Below are 12,029 nucleotides of genomic sequence, written 5' to 3'. Positions count from 1 at the left end.
GTTATTAGTGAGAGTAACATATATCATAGCAAAAGAACAAACATTATTTATGAAACTTCTGTATGTTTTCCATTCACAAATGCTTTTATATAGAAAACCTGAATTTAAATCCTGAATAATTGAATAAAACTGATAAATATCAGCAATAAAAATGTGATGAGTACTTACACATAAAAGCAATACCTTCTTTCTTCCTGTTTTGGAATTATCTGCTGATAAAGAAACAGAGGATGTAGATAAGGCCATGTGAAGCTCCACATTGTGCTGTCAGAAAATACATAATTCCTTTGGGCCATGTAGCAGTACAAATTTTGCAGATTTTGCAAATTTTATCACTAACATTTAGCAAACTTTTTTGAGGATTTGTTACTGTTACTAGATACGGCTCCATATTCATTGGTTTTATAACCTCAACAAAAGTAGTAGGAACTACTATTATAACATGAGTCAATGGAAGAGTAATAGAGTGCCAAGCAATGAGCAAAATGATGTAGAACAGGAGGAAAAGCTATTATAAAACCTGAATTCACAGTGTATTGATAGTTGCTGTGGCTTTCTCACTGAAGTGTTTTACTCCTTGTATTCGTTTAACAGACTTGTTGCCAAAGGAGACGTCTCCATGTGTGTAGTGAGAACTGGTATTGAAAAGTGTCCCTCTCCCTTCTTCTAACTGTGAGAGGGACCCAGAGATCTCAAGAGTATTATTAACATTGGACAGCTCAGTCTGTTCAAGGTGTAGGAGATCTCTTCAAGTTTAAAATGGTACTTTTTCCCTGCTAAAAGAAGAAGAAAGGGTGAACCAGAGATAGAACTTGTCAGTTCTTCCACTTGAAATGAGGCCTTTCTCCCTTGCAAGACCTCTAACATAGCTGCTGACCTTTGATAGATTAGTGAGATGTGCCATTTGGCATTGGATGGATATTCCATCTTATAACAGCCTGTTTCAGCCCTGTCTGCATTCTGTCATCTCGGGAGAGTATACGGCATGATACAGAGTCTGGTTTTAGACCAACAGCCCCCAGCAAACCAAATTCTACAGGGTTATTTTTCTTGTCGTGCATGACACAGATACCTCAAAACATTCTGTGAGGAAACATAATTATTGCAAGATATCAAAGGCCCACCTTTAAAGTCAGGTATGGCTTCCCAGATGTGAAGCAGTAATACATTGATTAGTGTATTAAAGAGCTTGAACAATTTCCACTATGTAGAGTAACAGTCGTAGAAGACAGACAATCACTCCTGTATGTGGTTACAAAACTAAGAAAGAAGAGTAAATGTCTCGCCCAAGGTCTTGTATGAAATTACAGGGAAGAGGAAATTAAAAGCTGAGAGCTTTCCTTTTCTTTTACTGCCTTTTTCCATGCTCCTCTGTTGTGCTTCTTCATGCTGCCTCTCTGTCAGCCAAGCAAATTATGTGCAAGCAGAAAAATGAAGACTTTTTAGGAAATACTTTGAATTAGCAGAGGAATGAATTGTAAAATAATAGAACTGGTAGATCAAGGAAAAGGCTAATAGGGTCTTTTAGAAGTATAAAATAAAAGCATGGGAGCGCATGGATGGGATTGCAAGTGGAAGTTTAGGGTTGGGAAGCCAGATGCAGGATGACTCTTGAACTTGGTGTCCAGGAGTCTGTGTAGTGAGTAATGAAAAGACACCACCTTTTGTTTAAACTAGGCCCCTCTTTACTGACTGGAGATTTTTGCGAAGTGTTGCCTGTTTAATTCCCATACCACTCATAGTAATTCAGAAGGCAAGATAAGAGCTAAAATCTTTTTTATGCTTAAATCAACTGACTTTTGAGGTGAGTATTGAATTCCTCCACTCTGGTACAGACTGTGCTGTGAGAAAGCAAAAGTGTTTGTTGTTATAAATGCTCCTGATTCAGTCAGTGACGGTTATACAGCTTTTCAAAGTTATATTTTAATTGATAATTTTCATATCAAATCTTACTAAATTTAGTTATAACTTTTAGTTATAAACATGCTTATTAATAATTGGTATGCATTTAATGAGTAAGAATAAATCTCTAGTGGCGGTATTTCTTTTATATATATTTCATGCACTGAAAAATGTGTCTTGATAATATTTGTTGTTAAGGAAAGATCTGTTTTTGCAGGGTTCTTAGCAAAGATTAAATGTGATCTTTTGAAAACATTTTACCACAAAGTTAGGAGAAAGGATTTTTCTTATTCTTTCCTTTTTTCCCTCCCACAAAATCCTAGGCTAAATGAGAAATCCAGTTTTAGAATATTATCTGGTTTTGTAAGGGAAATAGTTTGTCAACACAGGGGTTTTCTTTTAGTTTGATCTTTGTACTAGTCTTTAAAGATTTAAGTAATAAAAATGTTTGTAACATGCCAGAGAGGTGATCAGATAGCTAATCAGATGAAGGAAAAGACAGACTTCTGCTTATTTAATTGTCTGTTTTATCTATGTGCTGAAGTATTTATGTTGGCAATGAATTCTTGTAAGCTTAGACTAGAACACGATGTTTTAATGCTCTTAAATGTGAAATACCATCAGTGAATGGTTGACTTTCTGTCTAGGCTTTGCCACAGGATAGCACTCTGAGCTTGGGAGTGCCCTGCAGAGGAAGTGGTGAAGAAGCAGCTTGCAATGCACTTTTCACCTCATATCTCCTTATATAGCAACATTTCAGTCTTGTTTCTTTATCTGAATGGAAAAATAAAACCGCCTTATCTTTTGGTGTCTGATGTGGTTACTGCAAAAAATGAAGCACTCAGCTCTCTCTGCTCTAGAAGAGAAAAGTCTTCTTGAATGTCTGTTATTAATATGTTATAGCAACTAATGAAGGCAGTTAAGAGAAAGTAAATTAACCACGTTAACCAAGTCCCTGGAAGCCAGGCTGAATGGGGCTTTGATTAACCTGGTCTCATGGAAGGTGAGCCAGGGGGCTGAAATTAGATGATATTCAAATTCCCTTCCACACGAAACCATTCTATGATTCTGTAAGTACAGTCTTCTAGTTAGGCACTAGTTTTTCTAGTGCTTTAGCTGGGGTAATTCTAGATGTTTAATATAGTTTCTTTGGGTTTTTTTAGAGAACTGTTCCATAGGGTCTCAAAAACACTTGCCATCAAGTTATTTTCCTAATATTTAGCCACCAGTTTTCTTCTTAATGGGATTCTATTTTTGCAAATTTTAAGATTCTTTTAGAAATCAAACGCTTCTTCACACTTGTGCACTTCAAATATTTGTAGACTGTACTGTTACTTTACAAAAATAATAGTAAAAATGAGATGATAAAATTGCTATGCAGTAAGTATTTCAAAACAAGGTGAAACAGCCATTTTTCTAAAAATTTTTTTCAGTTAGGTTTAATGAATTTTACTGATTGGAATAGAAGACTTTGCTTCTCTTAAGATCATCTAAAGGTCGAAGAAAGTAGTTCTTACACAAGAAAAGCAGTAATCATTTAGAGATGATTTCCTTTTAGGTAAATGACCTATGATAGAAGAATGACTGGAGTTAGTGTTGAACTTTAATTCTGTGGCAGGCTGTGTTGGATCTTTCTTGATTTAGGTGGTTCAAGTAGATCTTTTCCAGAAAAGAAAAATCATACTGATCTGAATTGTGTATGCTACATTTTTGCAGTGGGGGACTGAGGTAACAGTTCAGTCTGAACAACAGATTATCTGTCCCGTGTATTTATCTTTTCAAAAATCCACAGAAAGCAGACTATCTCTTGTTTAAGAGAGAAACAATAATTTTATTGTTAGAGCAAAGATAGTGGCCCTGAGAAAAATAGATTTTGAAAGTTAGTTACAGCCCATAATAGATGTCCGGGAGACATAGCTTGTGTCTTATTTTTCATAAAGCTGTATATATTTTGAATATATTTTATTTTAAACATTTAGATAAATTTATAGTTTCTGTAATCTTCTGTAAAAGCATAGCATTTCCACAACCAACGGTATGAAAGTCAATTTGTGTTCAGATGTAATAGAATGGAAATCCTATTTTCAGAGAAGAGCAATTAGAGAAAAGAGAACGAAAGTTATTGTAAGAATACTTACTAAGACACATAAAAATTAATAAACTTTTAGCATTGCAAATACCTTAATGGTGCTGATACTGCATTGCTGTGAATTAGGTGTAGGTTTGATGTCCAGGACTGATACGTGTTCTTGGGACAGAACACCTACCTAAGATGTAAAGAAATGAGTAAGCTGCTTCTTGTTTTTATGGTTTAATTTTCCTTGGTATGTTAAACCAAAAGCCAGCATATTATGTTGAAGTATGTTTCAAACATCAGTTTGGAACCAGATTCTTTCTGGACTTTATCTTTGGTACTGTGTTGGATGAAGATACTGTTTCCTCACTAGCTCTACTTCTTAATCTTCAGCTGATGATTGCAAAGCAGTATTTGTTCCGGTAGGTAATTAACTGAAAATAAACAGTCTCATTATGTGTTGATTTCTCTTTGCTTTTTAACAGGCAGAGGAAATACTGAGGCGGGAGTTAGAGAAGAAGGAGACACCAGGATTGTACTGTTTGCTTGGTGATGTTCTTAAAGACCACCACTATTACGACAAGGCCTGGGAGCTCTCCAGGCACCGCAGCGCCCGCGCCCAGCGCTCCAAAGGCCTCCTCCATCTCCGCAACCGGGAGTTCAGGGAATGTGTGGAGTGCTTTGAACGTTCAGTACAGATCAACCCTATGCAGGTTGGGAAATCATGCACATAAAGCTTTGGTTTTAGTTCATGTGTTCAGTTTTGAATGATGACACGTTTTTAAAAGACAGTTCTGAGCACAGTTGTCAAAATAATAGTTTATTACTATTCTGAGCAAATTTTCACCATGTACTTGGAACATGGGCTAAAAGTGGTAGTATGAAATGAAGACATCCTTTTGCATCCAGGTCTTTGCATCCAGGTAAATCTTTGCCTGTAGAGCTCTTTCAAAGAAATTTCAAAGAGATGAAGCTACTGCAGATTAATAATTACCATCAAATAAATGATGACCAAGGTATAAAGCAAAACAGTTACAAGAAGAATGTGGATTTTGATGAAAGTATCCCTTTGTGCTGTCTGAGTTTGCCCTGGATTTGGGTTACAAACTCTTAATGTCTGTATTTCACAGAAATGTTTTTAAGGTGTTCTGGTCTGTCTTGTTCTGGAGTCACCGAGAAGCACTGTGTTAAACTTGTGATGACAGTAGCTTCTATTACAGTGATGGATCAAAAAACTGAAACCACAGTGAAAAGAGTTCTCTTGATGAGGCTAGTTTCACTTGCTGATCTTTGCAAACTATTCTGCAGACAAATTTTGTAATCTTGTTTGTTTCTCAGGCAGTATATCCCATGCCAATAAGGCTCACCCTGTGAAAGGTCTGGAGAAGTTAAAAAAGCTTTGTGGTTGTTTATGTATATAAATTATGCTCCTCTTTCCAGGTCCATGAAAAGTAGGGTCTTCCTCCTTCTTGCCTGCAAAGAACATTGCTGAAGCTGCTGTTTTAAGTTCCATGTGACTAACTGGGCTTTTGTTTTAGAAAAATTTTAAAGGCCTCCAGCCTTTCAAGTCATTTTCATGAAGCTTTTTTTGTATTTCCCTGATGTAATTTATTCCAATGAATCAGAGTCCTATTCTTATTCAGATGAACTGCAGATAACTTATAAACATCTTTAGAATGGAAAACAAAATTACCAAAAATGCCAGCAAATATATATATTACTCAGATATGAATTTTATTTAAATTGAGAGGACTTCCAGATAATAAAGAGCTTCAGAAGATGGCCTATAGGGCTCAAAACTGATAAATATTCTGCTGAAATGCTTTTTGCTTTTTTATTTTGTATCCTATCCAAAGGAAGTTTAGAATGAAAGGAAATCCAAGAAAAATAGGCCAGTCCATATAGGAAAGTGAACATTTCCTCCTCTTGTTGCTTAGGAAGCTCTTTTTAAGATTCAGTTGAATTGTTTCAAGCAAACAGATGGAGCAGAGAGTGCAGATTGACACAACTGTCTTCTAAATTCTGTCTGTATTCTGTGACTACAGAAATCAATTGTTTCCTATTGCAGGGCATCTTGTAGGTGAAAAGCAGAGTGGAAATTGATTCTAAATGCAAGGATTTTAATGCAAGAAAAATATTAATTAATTAATTGATTAAATTGTTCCCAGAATTGTGCATAATTTATCAGGTAAACAAAGAGTCTTTTTTACAAAGAAATTCTATTTTTTTGTGGTTATTAGAAACCTTTCTGAAGGAAAAGATTTTTAGGCTGCATCAAGTGATTGCCCAAAATATATAATGGATGAAATCATTCTCTCTCAACCTTCCTTTAATCTTGTGTACTTTTTAGCCAGCCAGTCAAGTGTGGTTGAGATCTTTGAGGAGGATGTTTATAAGGAGGATGTTATAAGCCTATCACTCTTTGGAGAATCCACAAAGAAATGGAAGCCTTTCAGTTCAAATATACCTGAAACTCATGTTCATTAGCACTGCTGCTCACAGAATTACTTTTTCTACTACACAATTGTGGATAACTGATGCATTTCTCTTGTACTTTCACTGTGAGCATTTTCCAAGGCTTTGCAGACAATTCCAGAGGTCAGAAAGCTCACAAAGTCAGTTCTCCAGTGGTGAAAGTCTGCACAAGTTCAGAAGTGAGACTGTGCTGCTGTTACTCATTAGATTTATAAGACATGCAGTGACTGTTTCTCCTCTCACCCTTTACAGAAGCACTGTTTAATTTGTATCCTGAGCTATAAAGTTGGAACTAACCTTCAATTTCATACTTGGTTGCTCCTGTCTCTGCCCCTTCTTTTCCTGTTCAGAAAGTTACTGATCTAGAAAGATGATAAAGGGGAGTTAATGAGGTAGCAGCTATGTGGGAGTGCTGGACTTTTGGAAACTTGATGGACAAAAGAGCCTTAAAAAATTAGATTGACTCAATGTTTATTTACTATTAATATTGCTGTGTGAAATTTGAGAAACACAGTTTTATCTTCCTTGATTGAAGAGTTTATGAATCATGGAAGTGACAGCTTGACTGTACTGAAAAGCAGGTTTTCATCTTTGCCGAGGCTACGTGTAGTTGCCAATTCTGTCTTCACCTATTTATCCACCTGCTCCAGGGATGGGCCATCCACTTAGACCCTCATAAGCAAAAGGATATCTTTATTGTCAAGTTTGTTCTGTTGTTTTTTCAGTATCATGAAGATTGCCCACCAGGCTGCTACGTCTGACAAAGATCCATGTCCTGTGTTTGTATTCTGGGAGCTAAGCTTTGAAGCAGATTAACTATAAATTTTATAGCAATTAAGTCAGGAGCAATATAAGTTGCGTATCAGAGACAAGAAAATGAGTTTGAAGTGGAGAGAACTGTAAGAATGTTTGCTATAGTTTGCAATTAATCTGTGGAGGTAAAAGCTCCTTGTGTATGAACCAACAACGTTATCCTCAACCCTGTAAAATCCCTGATTGGAAAAAAAAATTTAAGGTAATGATTTTGTCTTTAAATATTTGTTATGATTTCTTAAGGAGAACCTCACTTATCAGACTTAGTTGCTTCAGAACTAGTACCCAAAATACAAGAGAATATAAACAGTAAACAGACACCTCAAGAAGTAATATGTTGTTGTGCAATGCAGAGTTAATGTAACCCAAGTTTTCATCTTTCTCTTCCCCACCTCTTTCCCTCTCAAAAAAATTTCCCAAGAAACTGTGAGGGGCGTTGTGTGAGGGTTGTTTGTTTGTTTGTTGGGGTTTTTGTGGGTTTTTTGTTGGTTTGGTTTGGTTTGGTTTGGTTTGGTTGTTTCTTTTTTTTACCTTGGTGGATAGAATGGAGAAATGGCTGAATTTATTGTAGTAGGGTAGTAGTACCTAGAATTATTTTGCAGCACCTCATAAAATGTCCTGTTTTGTTTTGACTGTATGCATTTAAAAAGCGAAATGGTGTCAGAAAATGTTCTGTTGGTATACTTAGGGTTTAATAATTTTTTGAATTACAGAACTTTTATAAAAGGTATTACTGGTAAGCTTGCAGATCTTTGAGAATTAACCATGTGGCAAATCAGGAACTTGCTGTTCAAGAGCTATAAAAATTTATTGTGCTGTAATTTTTGCCGTTATCTGATATTTAGTGTAGAACAGACTATTTCAGTTGGAAGGGACTCAAAATGATCACCTGGTCCAACTGCCTAATTCAAGTTAAAACACATTTTTACGGGCATTGTCCACATACCTATTAAACACTTGACAGCCTTGAGGCATCAATCACCTCTAGGAAGATTTGTTCCAGTGTCTGACCACCCTCTAGATAAAGAAATGCTTCCTGATGTCCAGTCTAAAGCTCCCCTGGTGCAGCTTTGTTCCATTCCCAAACATCACACCACTGGGCAGCAGTTCTGTGTGAGTCAGCAGTGGCTGGAAGCCAAGAGGGCAGCAAATCCTGGGATGTATCAAACACAGCACAACCAGCAGGTTGAAGGAGGGGATTAAGCTGCTCTCTACAGTTCTCACCTTGAGCACTGTATACAGTTTAACAAGGACGTGAAGGTCCTTGAAAACATCCAGAGGAGGTCTCCAAAGCTGGAAAAAGGGCTGGCTGGAAGAAACATCCTGAGAGAAGGGGGCTTGTCTCATTTGGAGGAAAGGGAGTTGAGACATGACCTCATTGCTCTCTACAGCTCCTTGAGAAGGGGGAATGGAGAAGGGAGGTGCTGAGCTCTCCTCCCTGGCTGAATCTTTATTGATGAGAGGTATTTGCTTGTAACAACTAAAGACTTTAAATGCAAGGTTACTGAATTGGTAAAGTTCCATTCTCTGTGCAAGGCATTAGTTAAGTACATTTCTATCTCCAAACATTGCAATAGAAACTTGAGAATATTGATGTTCTGACAAGTAGAAAGAACTGTGATTTTGAACTGTTCCTGCTGGTGATTTGAGATGTTTTTTGTAAAATGTAATTACCTTGAAGAACATTTCCTAATGTTTATCATTTGACCTAATTGTAGTAGTATAAAGTGAACGTGGGTTTTTCACAAATTAAAGCAAAATATGCAAACCTCTAAATAGCTATCACTTTGTTCTGTAAATGAAAATGGACTGTTAAAGAGCACTTCACAAATGGTTATGTGGTCTTCATGCAGTCAACACCTTTGTTTATCCATATTTATTAAAACTTTGAACCTAAACTTTTTCTCTAATCAGCATACAGGATATTAGTTTTTCCAGTACAATACTATTATAGCTGAAGATGGGTAAAAATCAACAAGAGTTGTGTGTTTGTTTACCCATGCCGAATTGTTTCTTTTGTGCTGAAATGTTGATTTTTTTAGGTAACCATTAATTTTTTCTCTCCAGCTAGGTGTATGGTTTTCCTTGGGCTGTGCATACATTGCTTTAGAAGGCTACGAAGGTGCTGCCAAAGCATTTCAGCGCTGTGTGACATTGGAACCAGATGTATGTACTTTTGAACAAACCATTCAGATGGCTTATCTAAAAGAAGCAAGGATGTTTTCATTAAAACAAGCAAAGCAATAATGAAAAACTTGTTTAAACCTTAGCCCTTTGAATAAACTAAGCTTGTTCATGAAGAATATATATTTTTGTCATAAGGCATCATAAAAACACCCAGTACTTAACTTTGTCCAAGTATGAGTGCGTGAATGTTATAATATATTTGAAAAATTCCTTTATGCTTGCACACATTGCTAAAACAGACAAAAGGGAATGACTAAGTTTTGAGGAGAGCTAAAAAGAGATAAACCAAAAATTTTATTAAAATATTTAGTCCTCTAAGTAATCAAATTCTCTTGAAAAAAAAAAAAAGTTAAGTTCATGTATGATGAGTAAATTTGTAACTGTATATTTCAGGAGCACAGGGAGAATGGAGCTTAGCCATATTTTCAGGATGCCAGCCATACATGTGTACAATACTGTTGTTTGAATGTGCATTTAGACAGTGAATGTGCCAGCTGAATTACCTGAGGAATATATTGCCAATACTTTTGGCTATCAGCTGGTTGCTTGCTTAGAATTAATACCACCTACTCAATAGAAACTGTTGTTATTCATTCTTTTCTCCAAGAGAAATGAGAGGTGACAGAGTATTCCTTTTTCTTTATTATAAAATTCAGTAACTTCCTTAGGGGAAAAAATGTACATACAGACAACAATGGAAATCTTACTTTGTATATTGGTTTTTGTTGTTGCTCAGTGCAGTAAATTTACTTTCAAGTAAATACTAAAACTGGATGCACTTATCTCTCTAGGGGCTGTATTTAATTCTGTTTATATTACCATGCCATCTGACTTCTCAATGGGCTAAGTGGTGGGTTTTTATGAGTAAAAGGTGCTGGACTGGCTCTCAGTTGGAGGCAAAACCTGTCTTTATACATCTGCAGCTGTAGCAAGGTAGTGATCATTTTCATTAATTAAGGCTCAGAAAGGTTTCCCAGCATGAGTTAAACGCTCCTAATGCCTCAGGACAGCCTTCAGAGTACATTTCATTGCAGTGCTCAGACTCTATCCTTCAAATCATTTCCAGTTGTCACTTTGCTGAATTCAGTGATGGGGTTTCACGTTTACAGCAGTGTCAGGCAGAGGGCGGGAATCATCTCTGCACGTCTCTGCTGCTTTTACCTGACGTGCATTAGGGGACACCAGATCATTTTTGTCCACTAACAGAGAGTGGGGCAGGTTAAGCAGCTTCCAGCTGGTGAGAAGTGCTGAGCTTGGGAGCACTGACCTTTCCAGCCATCCCAGCTAGATCCTAGAAGAGGATGCCTGTTTACTGCTGAGACTAAAGGCGAGAGCTGACGTAGTGTATTGCAGCCACAAGGCAGTTAATTGATATTTATACACCTGATAGTTGCTGATGTAGTCAAATGTTTATGTATTGTAATTTTAATATAATAATCTATATTTCAATGTAATATTTTAACTCCCATGTAGAGGGTAGGTGTCAATATATGTGATTAGTAAAATCAATGATGTTTGGCAGTAGTTTCACTTAAGTATTTTTTTCAAGTAAGCACTATGTAAGTGAATAAATTATTTGGTACTTCTCCTTTTATCATTTCAGAATGCTGAGGCCTGGAACAATTTATCAACTGCTTATATCAGATTAAAACAGAAGTAAGTACTTCGAAAGTATTAGAGGATATTGCTTGTAAAACAACTGTGGTTTCCCTTTTTTTGACATTGAGTTTTTTATTATTATAAGGTGCTTAACTCATATTTTGTAATTCTTAGCCTTTCAGTTCTCTCTCCCAGGTTGAATCACTGGTAACTATTTTATTTTAGAGGAAATAATTTTGTAACCTTTATACAAGTAGCAACCTCTCTCTACATTTTTTTCTTGTTAGAAGTATTTATGATGTAGGAAGTACAACCAATGCAAAATATTAATAATAAAGACGAATAATTAATGCTACTTTGACTGTAAAGTTAAGAAGATAGGTCAGTTTCAAGCAAATTATGTATTCAGACCTATGTAATTTCATAGGATATTATCCTCCACAGATTTAAGGGAAAACCAGACAGTTTGGTTTTTATATACAAAAGCAGATGGAAATCTGCACACATGCCAGCTAGCTTATTCTTTTCCCTCAAAACTAATGATTCGTACAACAAGCTTTGACCTAAGTGGACTGCCACTCTTATTTTGTATTTTGTGTTTCAACACAATGTAATAAAAGTTCACCTGGAAGAATTTAATGTTTAAGAATTTCAACATTATAACTTGTCACCAAAGAATGAAACAAAAGAATAAGATAAATTATTTTTAAAAATCTTACTTGAAATCTGACATGAATTTATATGGTTATGTAGTCAGGAGACTAAGTAAAAAAGGAGATATTAGTAAGTTTGCATAAAAGTGTAAATTTATAAACATACATAGGAAAAGTGAGAAGTAATACAGACTTAGGAGATAGATATGTCAATGGGGAGCAGGAGGGAGGAGAAAATGAAGTGTTAGAAATATTAGAATAATACACAAGCCTAAAAAGTAAAAGAAAGCAAGACCTTGTTTTAACTTTTCAATAGTTCCTTCCAT

At 36.0% G+C, this 12,029-nt stretch overlaps 1 protein-coding gene across 1 annotated transcript in view; it reads left to right on the top strand.

Moving 5' to 3' along the window:
* Window positions 1-12,029, top strand: part of TTC27 (tetratricopeptide repeat domain 27) — a 113,417-nt gene that overhangs the window by 84,488 nt on the left and 16,900 nt on the right. Inside the window, exons 13-15 of the mRNA XM_063390683.1 lie at window positions 4,462-4,689; window positions 9,332-9,430; window positions 11,055-11,107. Coding sequence (XP_063246753.1) covers window positions 4,462-4,689; window positions 9,332-9,430; window positions 11,055-11,107 — 380 coding nt within the window. The remainder of the gene's footprint in view (window positions 1-4,461; window positions 4,690-9,331; window positions 9,431-11,054; window positions 11,108-12,029) is intronic.

The sequence above is a fragment of the Prinia subflava genome, chromosome 2, assembly GCF_021018805.1.
Source record: "Prinia subflava isolate CZ2003 ecotype Zambia chromosome 2, Cam_Psub_1.2, whole genome shotgun sequence".
Taxonomy (NCBI): Eukaryota; Metazoa; Chordata; class Aves; order Passeriformes; family Cisticolidae; genus Prinia; species Prinia subflava.
Note: the sequence above shows the minus strand (reverse complement) of the source record. Positions and strands in the feature narration are given on the sequence as shown.